The sequence below is a fragment of the Leucopleurus acutus genome, assembly GCF_964270905.1.
Source record: "Leucopleurus acutus genome assembly, chromosome: 5".
Taxonomy (NCBI): Eukaryota; Metazoa; Chordata; class Mammalia; order Artiodactyla; family Delphinidae; genus Leucopleurus; species Leucopleurus acutus.
In genome coordinates this window covers 91,822,219-91,840,101 of record NC_139147.1, presented here as the reverse complement: position 1 = coordinate 91,840,101, position 17,883 = coordinate 91,822,219, and the positions used below count along the sequence as shown (strand labels likewise).

Here is a 17,883-nt window from a genome sequence, read left to right as displayed (position 1 = left end):
AACCTGCTCCCCTTCTCCACAATGTCCTGCAGAATTATATAATTTCTTCTGCATTATTTAATTCATTTTATTTCTTCCAACAATCCTTGACAATCCTCTCTCCTCTAATACCAGAAATATCCCTTCAAACCTATATAGCCTACGTGACACTCAATGGATGTTTTAGGATCACTGTCTCAATTATTCCTAGTAACAGCACTATGATGTTTATATTATCACCATGCCCATATCACAAATGAAGACCCTGTGTTGCAGAGAAGTTAAGCCTTTTGCCTACGGTCACCCTTTCCTAGCTTTTTCTCCAACTCTGGTTCGCACACCAGTCTGGGTTTTTCAAATGGTCCACGTACCATGCACCGTGCACTTGTATTCCTCCGTGTGCTTATACATTTTCCCCTGCCTGGCTGTTCTCCTCTCACACCCCTGGTGTGTCCTAGTTTAACTCCTCCTTTCTCTCCAGAAGTACCTCAGAAATAACTTTGGGTGGGGAATTATTTCCCATATTCTCTGCTAGAATCTGTCACCCCTGAGTCTCCCTTGTGCTTTGCATATTTTATGTGACATACTTGTTTGTTCAAGTGTCTGTCTCTCTTATTGAATCATTCCCTACTTGAGGAATAGGGACCCGTTCATCTTTGTTTTCATTGCCTATCCCCATACCTGATATGTATTAGGTACTCATCTTTATTGAATCAGCTCTGGACAAGAATAAATCAAAAATGGTATCGTAGCAGATGAGAAATCTAGTCAGAATTAGAATTTTTATTTTGTAAGGTTTAATATTTAATTGTACTTGAACTCTCTTAAACATTCAGGACATTTTAATTTATATGGACCTCTGTCAGCCAGGATTGGAATTGCATATACCCATAATTCTGTACATAATGCCACTCCCTTTCATGAAGTCTTTGTTTGTATATTTTTCATTAGAGTTCACTTGTTAACAACCCGCCCTAAGACACTTAGCAAATCAGTTGTCAGCTGAGCTCTGTTTTTCACTCACCACAGTGGGGTCCATAGAAAAATCGTAAAACGTAGTGAGGGACCTTAGAATCCAGCTGGGATGACAAATCTAATACACAGAAAATTTAAGTATAAATACTCCTAATGTGCAACTACAATACACCAGTGTGTTACTGAATACAGACTGAAGACCACTTGTAGCTAATTAGTCCAGTTTTCCTAATACTGCTCTGCAGGATACAACAAACTGTCATCCAAAACTGTGTAGGGGAGAAAAGCCTCCATCTGCCACTCAGTAGCAAGGTTATGAAACTAAACTCTCCTATCCTGGCAAAAGGCTTCCCTCTTTGGATGGATGCCATCCCAGACTTTTATTTAAAGTTCAGCGAGCCAGGCCAATTCATGTCACTAATTCCATAAAACAAGTTGGCTTTCTATGGTAGCCTTAAAGTTTTCCAGTCATTCTGATAACTCATGACTAGGCAATACACCATATTTTGCTTCTTGGATTTCTATAGAGGTGCTACTTCATTTTGTTGTCCTCATTCTTACCCTGAATTTGTGTTTTTAAAATTAGCTCTGGTGATGTAACTGATCCCAGGGTCTTTTTTTCCCCCCTTAACTTAACAAATCACACTTTATTGCTTCTGTCCTCAGTTTTTCTTAAAAGTGATTTTGAAAATGTATAAGCTTAAACTTGGCTTTCATTGTAATACATTGTCTTTAATGCAGTTGTGCATTTGTGACTTTAATTCTCCTGAGCTTCAAAAGAATAGTGCGTGTTTGTGTGTGTGAATTTTATGTTTTCTCATAGCTTTTGCATCAGATGCCTTCTACTTTTATTTATTGTTTGTCTTTTTTCTATAGTAAACATCAACAGCAAAACATAAGATTAAATAATTAATATATGATTTTCTATAGGAATGAAGTATTTCCCCTGATTAAAATCACTAAAATTTTATGAACAGCTAATATAGATTACTGTTTTGTTTTCACCTTGGAGGTTTTCTTTGTTGATTTATTTTCAGAAAATATACTGCTCTTATTTTCACAGGTAAAAAGATGGCCTATCAGAAGGTCAATGCAGATCGAAGAGCTCCAGGACATTCACAGTACCTAGACAATGATGACCTCCAAGCCACTGCCCTTGACTTAGAGTGGGACATGGAAAAGGAACTGGAGGAGCCTGGTTTTGACCAGTTCCAGCTAGATAGTGCTGAGAATCAGAACCTGGAGAATTCAGAGACTGCGGACCTCAGTCTTGATCCCATTCAACCAGCAACTTCACCCAAAGGAAGGTTTCAGCGACTTCAAGAAGAGTCTGACTATGTGACCCATTATACAAGATCTGCACCAAAGAGCAACCCCTGCAACTTTTGCCGCCTTTTAAAGCTATTTTGCACAGCAAGCATTTTATTTATTTCTGGAATTTTGATAGGCTATTACACACATAAAAACTGCTCTTCAAATGCTACGTCTTCAGGAACACTTGATCTTCAGTTACACCAAGAGATTCTCAAGACAATCCAAGCAGAAGATATTAGGAAGTCTTTCAGGTAGGCATGCAAGAAATAGATGTTGGTGGGATGCATCTTCTGGGAAAGATGTCTTACAGGGAATATCATACTGTGATTTTTCTATTGTTTAAGGTTAGTCTTACAAGCTGAGAAACATAACTTACCAGCAACCCCTTCACAGAGGGGGTGCACGTTTTCAGATTTACGATACTGTAATGCAAATTTATGGTGCTGCTTTAATAATTGATAATAAGAACTGTAACTACTGTGGAGATAATAGACTCCAGCCAGTGTATTTTCTCCCTCTTGGGAAAGCCCAGGTAAGCCAAATTGGGATGCAAAGATTGCTGGATGTGTGTGTAATAAAAACTAGGGCATTAGCCATAAGATTGAAATTTTTAATGACATCAGAATAAAATAAACTTGCTTTATGGACTGAAATAACTGACAGGAGGTAAGACAAGCACTGCTCGTATTTGGTCCCCTGCATCACTGAGTTTCCCAGTTGAGTATTTTTATTGAAACACATTGCGTTCCATATATCAGGCAATTCTAAAAGGTCACCTCTCTCTTTAAGGTAAGTTTGCATATGACCTCTCTAGCCAGAATGTGTTGTTAATAAGTTAAATGATAAGAAAATATTTTTTATCAGGCCTTAATAATTTTGAATTCTTGGGAAAAGCTCCACTCATGTCATATAGCTATTGGGTAACTTAAATTTTGTTGCTTGATATATCATTAGCATATATGTTTAATTGTAAAGGGTTCCCTAGTTAACATATTTAGAGAAGTGAGCAACTGGAAGAGGAAGGTTAGATATTAGCCTCCACATATGTCTTCCATACCTGGCAATAAAGAATAATCCTAGGTGAATCATGTTTGTTGATTGTAGGTAGATGAGAGAGAAGGATACTAGGTCATAAGGATATTCCTTCTGGGTTACACTGACTTATTACCATCAAGATGTTGGCACATGTGCATGTCTAGGGATCTTCTAGGGAGCATGCCCACTGAAGTGCATCATTTAACCTGTGTGCTGAAATATCACATGTGTTGACGTTGGCAAGTTATAATTCTCTTTCTGAATATCACATCTGAATGACTTGTGGGAATTTGTTTTCTACACCCTTCTATGTCTGCTATTTACTGTTGCATAAGCGTCTCTGGATGTGTCATATGCAGATACTAACAATTTCCATGGTATTTCTCAATGTAAAATTACTTACAGTGAATTGAGTGAAAGATATAGCATTGTCTTATAATGAGTGATTGTATCCGTCAGGATCCAACCGTAAAAGAAAACTCCCTAAATATTTAAAGCAGAGGGCATTTAAAGTAGGGAAATAATTCCATCAGTGATGAAAAGCTGAGAGGCCCGTCAGGGGACACTGAGGTAGACAAGAGATGAACAACAAAATGGAGTCATTACTAAACCTACGCTGGAGAAAGGGAGTTGGGATAACTTGATGGAAGCTGGAACTTTCTGCGTACACAAATGCAGGGGTTGGGCTGGCAGTGGGGATGTAACCTCAGCCAGGGGTACTACTGAAGACAGAGTAAGAAGTACCATGGCTTCTCCCTTCCTCCTGCCCTCCTACCAGTTGTTCCGTTGGTTGTCTGAACCCAGCACGCAGGCTGCTGACTCAGAGCCTGGGAAAACTCATCCCAAAGCGTTCAGATCCCTGTAGCAGGGGAAAGGCAAGGGGTCTGTCCAAAAATTAGATCTAACCAGCACAGGGATGTTATTTAAAGAGAGAGAGAGAGAGAGAGAGAGAGAGAAAGGAAGAAAGAAAATAGAAGAATTCCATAAAACTCTGTCTACTCTAACTTCATGGTGGACATTCATTTCATTACGAAAGTGTCTTCTGGAAAAGGATCCATGGATTTAACTCATTTTTCCTGAGCAACTGTTTAGTTTTTAATGATGGACACAATGAATCTCATAACCTAGCCTGCTTCCCTCTTTACTTTGGCTTTTAGTAAGTTCAGAGTCAAATTTGTATTGAAATCATAAAGAACTTACAGGCATGCCTTTTGTATACTAACTAGTCTGAATATTTTCTCTCCTTATCTTCCTTTGGCCTTCTTTGCCTTATTTTTTTTCCCAGCATTGTAGACAATTTTAAAAACTGACATGTCCTTTTTGTAAATAGGCAGCTAGTTCTAAAATGTTGAAAATGTATAATTAAGTAAACATATTCATCATTTCCCTCAGAATAGGAGTTGTATTACCATAAGGCTTATATTCTCTTAAACTCAAAAATCAACAAACTATATATTTAAAAAATATAACCACTGGCAATTTTACTTCTAAGCAATATTCAGTCGTTGGGCACAAATTCACAATTATGTCCTGTCAGATAGCCACAGTTTTTTCCTTGCTGAGATAATAGGTCTTTTTCATCAAAAAATAATATTTTGGTACAAATATGTTTACGTAACTTTCTTCGAATTACAACTCTTCATCCAAAGACAACTGTTCCCCCGGTAGTCGCGCTAACCACATGCCTTATTATGATTTCTTGTGTTTACTAAGTCATCCTGGCATTGGCTCTGTACATCATGGGTTCCTCCTGTTTCTTTTCATCAATTTATGATCAGTTTTGGGCTCTCACCGATCTACTGTCTTGTTCATCAGTTGCTGTATTTCTGCTCTATTTGTTCTCCATTCCTGCCCGTGCCGTAAGACTATGTCAGTTCTTGCCAAACATCCTAACAGTTATGCAGTATAAAAGATACTCTTTTTATAATAGATAAGTTTGCAGACTCCATGAAGGAATGGACCTACTTGCTTTGCCCATCATTAGACTATTGTCCAGCAGACATTGAATCATTATTTTTCTAAGGGAGGAAATGAATGCATGAATAGGTGAGGAACAGATCTGTGTTTAATTCATCAATTTTATTATGTATTCTGAAAATCATTTTACTTACCATTTAGGTTTTTCATATTATGATTATATTCAAAGTATTATAAATAAAATTTTGATTTATAACACAATTATAAAATACTAAATTATATAGCTATAGTTACTCAGAGGCTATGCTAAGTTCTGATTTTAGATAAGTGACAACTTAAATCAAAGCCAGATACTGTAAAAATGCTAAAGTATCACTATTGATGTCTCATTTTCAGCTGAGGCTTAAATACAATTGCTACTACTAGGACCAGTATGTAGAACTTCGGAGGAAAAAAGAAAAAGATGGTATAAAACCTTGAGATGATGACCCTGTTGTAGCCTAGGAGAGGTTAGAGAAGCTGAGAACTAGGAGAGTGGAAAAAGAGAATTTGGGGAGAAAGCTGCTAATGGTGTTGTAAGCCCCAGTCTTTTCTCAAGGAGGAAGCCTCAAGTCCAATGAAAAAGGGGTTTAATAGAACTCCTTGGAAGAACTGGGTGTCTGCCTTTCTACCTAAGAAATCGAAATGACAAGTCACGGACTGGCTAGTTGTGGATAAGATTGCCGAAGAAGAGGTGGTGGTTTGGGGGGTAGCCTATGGCAGTTTCCTTCTAGGGACTCTATCCAAGCAGGGAGAGAGGGAGAGGGGAAGAGGGAGAGAAATCACTATGGTCTAAATGTTTGTGTCCCCCCCGCCCCAGAATTCATATGTTGTTGAAATCCTAATGCCCAATGTAATGGTATTCGGAGGTGGGGCTGCTGGGAGGGAGATGCTCAGGTCATGAAGCTGGAGCCCTCGTGAATGGGCTGAGATTTTATACAAGAGACCCCACAGGACTTCTAGTCCTTCCGTCATGTGAGGACACAGGGAGAAGGTATCCTTTGTGAACCAGGGAGAGGGCCCTTATCAGCCACCACACCAAATCTGCCAGTGCCATGATCTTAGAATTCCCAGACTCGAGAACTATGACATAATGTTGATAAGCCAACCAGTCCGTGGTACTTTGTTATAGCAGCCTGAAAGGACTAACAGAAAGAGAGAGATTGCGGGGGAGGAGCAAGCAAGCTTCCTGCATGGCTGAAAAGAACTTACCAGAGACAGAGCTAGAGGTCTGGTCAGATGCCTGGAAGAAGGAAGAAGGAGGTAGAGGAGAGTGCATTACTCATGTTAAAGGAAGGTGAGAAATCCCCAGTCGTGGGATGGGTGAGTGGGTCCCCAAAGAACTGATGAAGCTGGACAAGTGGAAAGTTCAGCTGACTACTCCTGCTACAGTCAGTACCATGCCAGTTCTTGAGAGTTCTTGTCCAGTGAGAACCTTTTGCTCCTGCTTTAGCTATTCTCACTTGCTCTGTTGCAACCCTGAAGGTGTCAGAAGCTCTGAGAAAGGAGGTGTAAAAACACAGAAGAAACTGACTATTCTCCTTTCCTTGGCTGTAAGTTTCCCAATCTAGAGATGGTCAAAAAATGGGGAAAAGTTCAAAGTTTTGACTATTAAATGACACTGAACCTTTTAATTACTCACTGGAGGAGCTCAGGTCACTTAACAGTGACCAGAATTACTGGGTTTTTAATCCAGAAACAGGAAAACAAACAAACAAACTAACCCCAATTAATATAAATGGGAGGAAAAAAGTGCTTTATGATTGCATTCCCTGAATCATGCTTGCTCAGTGTAGAGATTACACATGCGCTATTTTTGTGTGTGATGTTTTAGAAAAAAATACATTTGAATAATGTGTTGATCCAGAGAATCATTGATAGACATATTGACAGCATATTCCAGTTGATGGACCTAATTATCCCGTAATAAAGCCCACATAAGCCAACTACTTGATATCATGTTGATCAAATAAAAGGAAATCTTTTTCAACATTAGCACAGGACTATGAATTCCGTGTGTGTGTATTAATCAGTCTTCTAATAAGATTCTCCTGGTCACTTCTGCAAATACTTGTTGCTATTTGAAAAAAGCATTCACTCTTTTACAGTGGTGGTTGATTTCTTTCATGTATCTTCATGTAAACAGATGGTGTATATTCAGATGTATATTGGATATATTCAGATGCGTGAGATTTAAAATAGGCCGTTAAAAGTTGCATTCATGTATGCTTTTGGTGACTTGGAACAGTAACTAGATAATGCAAGTTTATTGTAAGTATCAAAACAGGAGGCTGGGCTCACACAATAATCTGTGAATAGGAATTCATTTGACTGAGCCTTGTTGATAAGGAATTTGGATCCAGTCAACTCCAGGGACCCTAGTAGCCACAGTCCTCTTATTTTTACTGAAGGGTTGAACCACCAAAGTGATTTATCTCCCTTTCCATCTGTACTACTTTTTGTTTGCCTTATTCGTCTCCCAGTACCCACTGCTATGTTCTCCAATACATTATTCCTCCATTCCTCTTCTAGCCTATGGGGCTAGAATGAAGTATGATTGTTTTCCCTTTGGGGGTCAGCGATGTTTGTGACTCTGTCAAGTGCTTATCCCTAGTCTAATCAGATTTGGCCGAGAGCTCTTTAACTTAGAATGTGACTGGTACATGTTTTATTTCCCCTGTATAAGTCACAGAGCTTTTATCATATATATTGTTGAATGAATGATCTATATGTGTGTGCATATGTATATACATACTAAAGATCGTAAGCATGTTGCTGAACAGAGTAAAGCATGTTGAAAGCTTCAAAATTTAGTTACGTAATATAAATTATAATGATAATTGAAGTGAATAAACCAATGAGGTTAAGTATATTTTTGAATGCAAGAATGTTGCTTTTCGACAGCTGTAGATGCTGTGAAATGGTGAGAAGAAAAGGAGAAAATGTGGTACTCTAATTATGGTTAATATGGTATCTTTTTTTATGGAAGGGGCATTATTTTTTTTCTTCTTATAAGTAAAATGTATACAGAAAGTTGGAAAAAAATAAAGTAAAAACCACCCATAACCCTACCACCTTTTCCCCCATAATTTTATTCTTTCTTTCTATCTTTACCTAACAAGAAGCAAAGTTGTATTGTACCGTGTATATATTTTTTGATATCTGCTTTTGAATTTTTTTCCACTCACAATATATTGAGAACCATTTTTCAAACTAGTAAATACAGAATTGAATCAGTACATTAAAATGCTGCTGGCATTCCCTTATGTAGAGGACGTGAATTTATTGAGCCCATCCTTTATAAATGTACATTTAGTTTGTCTCTACAAACATTTTCATACATAAGTCTTTGTGTGCTTATTTAATTATGCCCTTCTGATAAATTCCTGGAAGCAGATCACAGATTGGGGGAGTTGAAATTTGTTTAGCTGTTTGCTTTGTGTTAGTTACCAAATTGCCTTGTAGGGCTGCCAGCCTTCTAGGTCCTCATTATTTTTTTGTTTTGATAGGCCAAAAATAGTGTTGACAAACTTTTATATCTTAATTGACCATTCATATTTCTTTTTTTGCATGTATGAACCTTTTATAATTTAAAAACATGTTTACTGAATATTGTAGTAGAAAAATAGTCTATTACTTTATGTAATCTTTCTGGATTTTATTTAGTTGATGCATTTTATTTGTTAGCAAATGAACAATAAAATAAAATCCCTAGATTTTTAAAAATTTCTGCATTATTTGGACAGGGGCAATATTTTTCATCTTTCTCTGGCTCGGTACAAGTAATTAACCATGAGTTAAGTTATACTGTGAAATGATCTTTACAAACATTAAGTAAAACACCACATTTTCTTAGCTGTTGATTAATTCTTTGAAAGTTTAGGAAATGTTATAAATTATCTTCAGTGATTTTTCTCTCCTCCGATCCCACAGGGCTATATTGTTTGCTGTTACACTTTAAAAATGCAAGGCTTGATGATGGTGATACCATCGGCAACTGTTCTCTGGTTTCCAGCTGTACTTTCCAGCCATCTTTCTGCCCCTCCTCTGTCTTGAATTATATTTTGGCTTCTGTCTTTTCTACTGTTTGTGTTTTTTGTTCCTTTCCAATTTCAGTATTTAGAGGGATGAGAGCAGGAATGTTGGGAGATATGAAGGCAATAAAGCAACTGGCATTTGAATTGGAGAAAAACATGTAAATGTATTTAAAAAGTGCACATAATTCAATTTATGCAAATGACAGCAGAATGAATTTAACAGTAATAGAGTGATGGTTCCTAAAGGAAGTAATTAGCTATTCTATCATTGATTTTTCCAGATAACAAATGCACATTGTCTTAAATTTAATCACAAAAGGAATACAAAGGATTAGATTTATTTAATTATCCATAGTATTTTATTGCTCTGGACTTGAAGTAAAGCAACTGCTTCATTCAGTTTCTCAGTGTCATGTAGAGTGACATGAATTCTCTTAAATGTCTGGCTCAACTCAGATAAAAGCTTATGCCTTTCACAATTCTTAGGCATTTGTCTGGAACAAGAGCAGCACCCACCAGTAAGATGAATGAGGATTATTGACAGAGGGTCTTTGAGTGCAATGGCCACCTTCTCAATCCTAGGCATTCTTTGAGGGTGGCTCAGGTGCCTCAGTGAAAGCCTGAGTCCTAACCACTGGACCCCAGGGAATTCCCATGATTCCCTTTTTTGATCTCCCACCAATTGAGTTCTCTCTTTCCTTGAAACTCTCAGTACTTCATTTTCTCTCTCTCTGTTGACATAAACTACCTTCTACCTTGCAGTGGAGAAAGAACTATGCGTCTGGCCCAGTCCTTGAGTCATAGTATGTGGACACTCAGTAAATCTTTATTGCAGGAGACAGTGCACCCAAAATATAAACCTACTATCATTTTTTTAAAAGAAAATATACTTCTGGCTATTCATGTACATTGCTGAAATTCAAAATTTTATATATATATATGTATCAGACCTTTGCCTTTTTAACATACTTTATATATATTCTCATAGCATGTGTTAAAAAGTTGATTTTGAAGGTAGAGGATTTTCTTTTCTCTAATGAAAACATGTGTTGTGTGTCTGCTGTATACCAGGCACTCTGCCAGTCACTCGACAGGTTTTAATGATATTCTGTTTAATCTAGAGAGCATTTCCTTTCTATAAAGAAGAAATGAAAGTAAAAATTGCACAGAAAGGTACTTCTATGATCACAGGTTTGATGGAGGTGCAAAGTAGATTCCCTCACAGATCTTTTCATGCCTTGCCAGTGTCAGGAAAGGGTTGTCTCAGACGAGGACCAGTTCAGCCTGAAGGCTTGCTTTATTCCTTCTCCATGGTCAAGTAGAATCAAAGGGTTCTCCCCGCACCTTCTCCCTTTCCCCCCACCCTATCCCTCATCTCTTGCCCTCTCCCTGCTCCCTACACACACACATTATTTTATCCTCGAGGTTATATACTACGATTAGGTTACTTACTTTCCTAGTAAGCAAATTTTCTTTATCTTTTTCATTAAATCTATCTCTCTTGTGAAACACCAGGAGTAAGTTAGATTGTTAAGGATCGAAATGCAGGAACTCTTCGTTTTTCAAATTTGGTTTTGTCTTAATGGGAGGAATATATTTTACATAATGAAAGGACTCTTTTGCAGTGATGGTCAGTGAAATATTTTTGTTAGCTATATCAAGGTCATCTGCCCTTACTGTCTGGCTATCCTGAAACTGCTCAACCTTAAGGCTCATCACATTTTTCTTGTATCTTTCCTGCATTGACTGTAAGAGTCGTTTTCTTCCATTCACTTCTTGATCTTATTCATTCCAGAAAAGGAACAAGATCAGTCAGATGTAGTACAAGGGAATAAATAAACCATTTCCTTTGAGGATCAAGTATGTCAGTTTCCTGTGGATTCACTTGACTTCCTGACACTCGTGGCGATAGAAAAGTTGGTAATGATCACATTCAGTAGACTGAAGTATAGTTAAACATGGAAAGGTTGGGAACTGATTACATACTTCTCTTTCATGTTCCTTTTTTTTTTTGTGGTACACGGGCCTCTCACTGTTGTGGCCTCTCCCGTTGCGGAGCACAGGCGCCGGACGCGCAGGCTCAGCGGCCATGGCTCACGGGCCCAGCCTCTCGCGGCATGTGGGATCTTCCCAGACCGGGGCACGAACCGTGTCCCCTCCATCGGCAGGCGGACTCTCAACCAGTGCGCCACCAGGGAAGCCCCATGTTCCTTTTTAATGTCAGTGAAATCAAGATTCAAATAGTAGACGTGGCCCTTTGAGATTTGCAATTTGAAAATCTCAATCCATGCTTTAGAACTTAAGCAAATATTTGACAATTGCAGCTAAAAGCATTAATCCCATAATCTCATCAGGCTAGTTTACAAGAGAAAAATTAAACTATATATGAAAAGCGATAATTTGATTTTGTAAACATTGCATAAAGTATTTTATTATAGTTACCTAAAAAAATTTAAATGGATGTTTCTAGCTGATGGAAAAAAAGTAGATTTGGCTGGTAATTCAGATATTTAAAAATGGATGATGAAAACTTCCTCTCCACTGCCCCCATCTTGGGTAACTATAACAAAATAGATAGGTGATATTATTTCCCGAATGTTAGATGCTTATATAAATACACTGTGATGGTTATTTTTATATATCAACTTGGCTAGGCCACAGTGCACAGATGTTTGGTCAAACATTATTGTAGATATTTCTGTGAAGGTATTTTTTTTTTAAATGAGATTAACATTTAAATCAGTAGACTTTGTGTAAAGCAGATTATCTTTAATAATGTGGATGGGTTTCATCCAATCAGTTGAAGGCCTTACTAGAAAAAGACTGGCCTCTCAGGAAGAAGAAATTCTACCAGCACACTGAATGCCTTTGGACTTTAACTGCAACTCTTCCCTGAGTCTCCAGCCTACTGGTCTATCTTACAGATTTTGGACTTGCCAAGCTTCCACAGTTGCATAAGCTGACTCCTTAAAATAGATATCTCCCTCTCTCTATATATAAATCCTGTTCTCTTTCTCTAGAGAACCCTAACTAATAATACATGCCGATTTAGGAAACTTAAATAAACCAATACAATTTGGCTGTTTTTTTTTTTTTTAACTCTAGAATAACATAGTCAATCTTTAGGGTTAAACTGAATAATATGGAAAATTGATATTGATTTTTTTTTAAGCCAATGCTCATCATTACCCTTATTTCATTAATTTCAGATCTTATTTTTAATGTAAAATACATTTATAGGATAGAATTTGAAATTACATTCAAAGTGTCTACCAACTATTTCAAATATTTTAAAAATGCTTAATTTTCTCAGCTTAGTTTGGTGGCGTCAAAATGTAATCAACCTCCCAAGCAAAAATGCTTTTTCCAAATTTTACAAGAGTCATTCTTATCTGGAAAAAAAAATGGCATTGAAGTTCCCTTCCCTTTCATTATAACTAGAGCAAATGTATTAAATTTTATATGCCTGATTTGGGAAATCAGTTTCTGTCTTCAGTAACTGAGTGTGTGTTATAACTGGGCCCTTTACAAATGAAGTGCACTTCTATTGCTTAAAAATTGCTTTCCTGTGCAACATGATGTAGTAATGAATTAAATCCAAATGAGCCTTATATTCACAATGTCATAATATGTAACTCGTCCCCTGTGGAACTTTTTTATTATCTCATACAAGGTAAGCTAATGTCTTCCTCTCATGACTCACTTCTCAGAAGGGTATGCAGGTTTCAGTATTAGAAATAAAGGAAGAAAACTACCATTTGAGATCAAATTACCTTTCTATAAACTCTTTAAATCAGAGAGGACCTTATCATGTCCCAAAATATGCAAATCAAATTCTGATAGAACAAGAAACAAAAGAAGTCGTTCCAGTTCTGTGGAGTGCATTTCTCTGTGAGAGAAAAATGAAACTGAACATTTTGCTTTGTTTCTGCACTGAACAGAAACGTGTGCAGGTGGTTTTTACCTTCAATAAAAATAAAATAAGTGTGGGCGTTTTCTCGCTATTTCTTTGCTCGCTTTCATTATATTAACTCTATTCTGTAGGGAACAACTTGTAAAATCAGCTTGTGCCAATATTGTAGTTCAAACTGCTACAGAGATTTAAAAGTTCTAATTTATTAGCCTGATAATTTTTGTAATTTGATGAAACACATCAGATATTCTCTTATTATAGCTGCCTTCGATGTTTCTGAGTGGCATATCGGAATTTAGCTGGGTATTTCAGAATATGTCTTGCTATTCATATGGGCAAAGAGCAAAGGGAGAAAAATGTTTATTTTAGCCCAGAGGGTGCAGCCAAGATAAATTGCATCAGGTTTTCATAGGCTTTTACTTTTACTTCTTGTGGCTTCCTATGGGTTTTTCTCTTGGCCTGCATCTTGCTCTTGTGAGCCATAGCTGGATCTGAATCAGTTGCTGCTGGCATACCACATGATAGAGATCTAAGCCTTCATCCTGCCATTCTTATTTAAAGTAGAAAACCTAAATTCCCATATGATCTGTTTCTCCTGGTTCAAAATTTTAAATTACGTTTCAATCAAAGACTTCAAATAATACACAAAAGTAAGCACATTATCTATTTATATAGAAAAGTACTAGGGAATTAGAGGCAAAATCAAAGCTATACAAGTTGAGAACCTCAACTTTCTAATTTAAGGGTTTGTATTCTTAATCAAATTTATGTTCCATTAAAAAAAATAACAGCTGATGGCCTACCATCGAAGACTTATCCAGTGCCCTTTAACATCAGTGCATTTCCTTATGCATGTATTTATTTAATGACTATTTCTTGTGAGCCTACTGTGTGCTGGGCTAGCGACAAAACAATGAACAAGACATATAATTAAGTACCTGCATTTGTGGTGTTTATGTTCCCACTGGCCAGAGGGAATCAATGGGAACATACTTGTTCTGTAAACTAAGCATAATGAAACAAAATGATACATTGTGGTCAGTAGGAAGGGAGGGAGGGAGGGAGAGACTGACTAATTTGCAGAGGTCTCTACCGGTGAATTTTGGATGAAGTGGTCAATTCAGTTTCAAATGGACACTTACTGTCGCTCCTCCCTGCTCAGTGGACTTCCATGGAGCCCTTCTCCTGCTAATTTATTTGCTTTGCCACTACTTTTGCAAATAAATGACAACAAAAAAATACAAAACTAACCCACTTGTGAAGAGTGAGTTTAATAGGAAGCAAGAAGATGGGAGGAGATGGTGACCTCTGACCAGCCTTGAATTTCTATTTATTTGTAATATCCAACATGGAATTTAATTGTTCCAAATAAGAAACACTGTGCTCCATTGCTGTCTCTCTTGAAAATTACTGAATAGGGTCACTTACTTAAAGTTCTGTTTTTCTTCCCCAAATAGCCTCATTTCTAAGGATTGCCTCATCACTGCCTGTTGTTTTTGTTTAGTTTTTTTCCCCATAAATTCCACATTACCTAATAAGTAAAATCTTTGTTATAACTCAGTCTTATTCTGAAATAACCATTCTAAGGATGATTTGTTAACCCTGGATTCTTCAGTTCTTAGTTCTTGTTTAATCAGTTGCAGTCTTTTGAAAGAGTTGCAGTTTGCTAATTATATGTAATTATGATCTGACGCCCAGTGGTACATATTAGCGTTTTAAGGCTGCAGGCAGTATCCGTGAGGGAGTTGCTTTACAGATAAGAAAATTCACTTGAATATTTTTTGTTTAATTTTCTTAATATCTACATATATTGCAACTGAGGCCTTCAAATGGGTAGGGACAAGGTATTGGAAGTTGTTCTACTCTAGCCTTTTTGGTGGAAAATGTTACCGTTTTGGCAGGAAATGTCCAGAAGGAATTGGGACCAGAGGATTTGAGAAGTCTCCAGGTATGGGTTCTCAGAATTGGGAAAGTAGCAGCTTTGTGGTAATCATGCAGGTAGAGAAGATAGTGATTACAGCTAGCGATTTTCAATCCAGAAATAAAACTCTTTTCCTGTTCTGGGAATAGGGGCAAACTAAATGACAGACAGTACTGGTATTAAGCATCGCTACGATAGTCTGTAAGCAGGAAAAATAAATTTGGGTATTGGTGGAAGTGTCACTTGGAAGATAATTTGCTGATTGGTTGGGGGAAAAAGCTGTGAAAATGACACAGGATGAGAAAAAAATCAGAAAACTAGAGAACAATTGGAAGTGAGAGAAATAAGATGACAGTCACCAGCAGAACGAGTTAAGTCTTCCTTCTGCCATGTGATTTAAGAGAGGGTTTCTAGCTTAGAAATCTGGGTTAGAAAATAAGCCAGGAAGGAAAGGCTACCATGAGAATCTAGTCTAGAAAATTGTTAGAAGGGAAGAAAAGAGGCTCCAGTAGAAGCTAATGGGAGAGTCAACAATCGGGCCGTGGAGAAATGGCAACTCAGCTGTTCATATCTGAGAGGCCCCGCTCCAATATTCTGTGTGGGCTGTGTACAAGTCCTGGAAAGAAGGGGAAGATTTATCCGGGGAAAATTTATCCAGTCTGAGTCTTGGAAGTGAAGTAAACATCTGAAGAGGAACCTAGACAAAGCTGCAAAACTTAGCAGAAAACCAAACATACTTCTAGCTCTCACTTGACCTTGGAACGTTGCCCAGAATCTGCATCTAAACTGCACACTCAATGTTGATAGAGGTCATGCAGTATTTTTCTGCAGATGAAACTGATATAACTGTCATAGGATTATTTATGCCTAGTGTTTCTGAAATCCTCCAGAGTGATGGGAAATAGGACTATGCACCTAGAGCTACTGTTGAAATTAAATACCAACTCAGATGCTACAGTATCAACCTGTGATCCTTTGAAGGCAGGTAGTAATAGTCTGTTTGGGAAAATAATAAAGACTTGGGTTTCCTTTGTTCCTGAGTTAGTTTACCTTGAAGCTATTGCTCATAACTCAGCTGTTGTCCACAGATAACTTAAGCACAGGTCACTTCTTGGAACATGTAGACTCATGTTTCTCATGATTCAGTGCCGCCGACTTCTCCAGTCAGCCAGTTGGGAAAAGGTAAATTTAGGGTCATTCCACACATATCATTGTTCCCTGCGGTACCTGTACTATATTTCTGTAATGTCCATATCACTGAAGACTTGAAGTCAAGGGAATTTATATCACAACAATACAAACAAACCAGTCTGCATGGAATCAAATCCCAGCTCTACTATATCCAGCTGTATGATCTTGAGGAATTTCTTAAACTTGTGATAACACAGTTTTCCTCATTTAGAAAATGTAGGTAGTAATCGTCCCACTTTCACATAAGTGAATAGAAAAATAAAAAGTACTTAGGACTTAGCATGTAAAAAACCCAATATTACCTATTTATCGTTGTTGTTATTTTTGTTAGTAAGAGGTCTTCAGTCGTGTTCCAGTGATAATTTCTCATTGATCACCATCCTTCATAAGCTGGCTTCTTGGAATGTGGCCCAGCCCATGTCTCTTCTCTACCTCTCTCCTCAACTTGATGTTCATATTAATTTTTTTCTCCTTCCAAGTCGTGCCCATTAGAGTCTCACCTTTCATATTCCAAGTATTTTCCCAGAGTCATCTAATAATTTCAATGTCAGCCCAAATAATACTTGTACAAAGTGCTTGATCATATTTGCAAAGAAAACTTTTATCCTACCTTATAAATAAGTTATCTTAGTTGTCAACACATATGAGGAAAAACATCCAACATCCCTACTGAAAACCACACTTCTCTATGATGACAGCAGTAGGCAGGTAAGAAGCAGCAGCTCATTCTTTTTAAATCATACTGTAAAGGCTGGAGAGGTAAGTTAGGATAATTTCATGATGAGTTTTGAAGTAAAGTTGATAGAAGTTGGTTCTGATATAATGATAAATCATCAAAGAGTTCTGAGTATGAGAATACAAGACCAGATGTGCCTTTTCAGAAGATCATTCTCTGAAGAATGGGTTAGAGACAGGGAGAGGCTGGAAACAGGAAAGGCAGTGCAGAGATGGTTGCTGATGTCACTTTCACAGTAGACACTCATTGTTCATCAGATGCATGACCAGTGAGCTATGTGTTGGTGGAGCATCAGTGAAGAGGTGTACAAGTGCTAAAATGCTAAAGTGAGAGGCATAATATACAAATTTGATTTTATATCTATGGCCAAATTTTGATACAAACTAAAATTCTCAGGCTTTGAGACTAAAGCATCTATATCACTTCTCCTTGCCAAGAATCTGTGAAAGGTCTGAGATTTTACTGAGCTACCAAGCTAACACATCAGTCTGTCATTGTCACATGGATACTTGCAGAAGACATGAGACCCCTGGGTCAAAGATGAAAGATTGTTTATTACATCACAGCAAGCAGCCTATGCATTATGCTTGCATGAGTTCACTGAGACCAGCTTCCCACAGGGTGATGAAAAGAGGGCTAGTTGACACCTGAACATGCAGTGGTTGCATCGCAGAAGAGGAACCTTCGATTTAGGGATCCCAAATCTTTTATACTGGACAGTAAGCATGCCTTCGAGGGAGACACTATATTTATTTTTACAAAGCAGTAAACAGACCTGACTTTTTCTCTGGGGGCAACACTATCTTTATCTTCCAGGGCTGTTTGC

General features: G+C 37.6%; 1 protein-coding gene across 3 annotated transcripts in view; it reads left to right on the top strand.

The window, feature by feature from the left end:
• Window positions 1-17,883, top strand: part of NAALADL2 (N-acetylated alpha-linked acidic dipeptidase like 2) — a 1,451,411-nt gene that overhangs the window by 641,528 nt on the left and 792,000 nt on the right. For all 3 annotated transcript variants that reach the window (XM_082839043.1, XM_082839042.1, XM_082839044.1), the window contains one exon: window positions 2,018-2,519. In XM_082839043.1, the coding sequence (XP_082695169.1) occupies window positions 2,026-2,519 (494 nt within the window). In that variant the 5' untranslated portion in view covers window positions 2,018-2,025. The remainder of the gene's footprint in view (window positions 1-2,017; window positions 2,520-17,883) is intronic.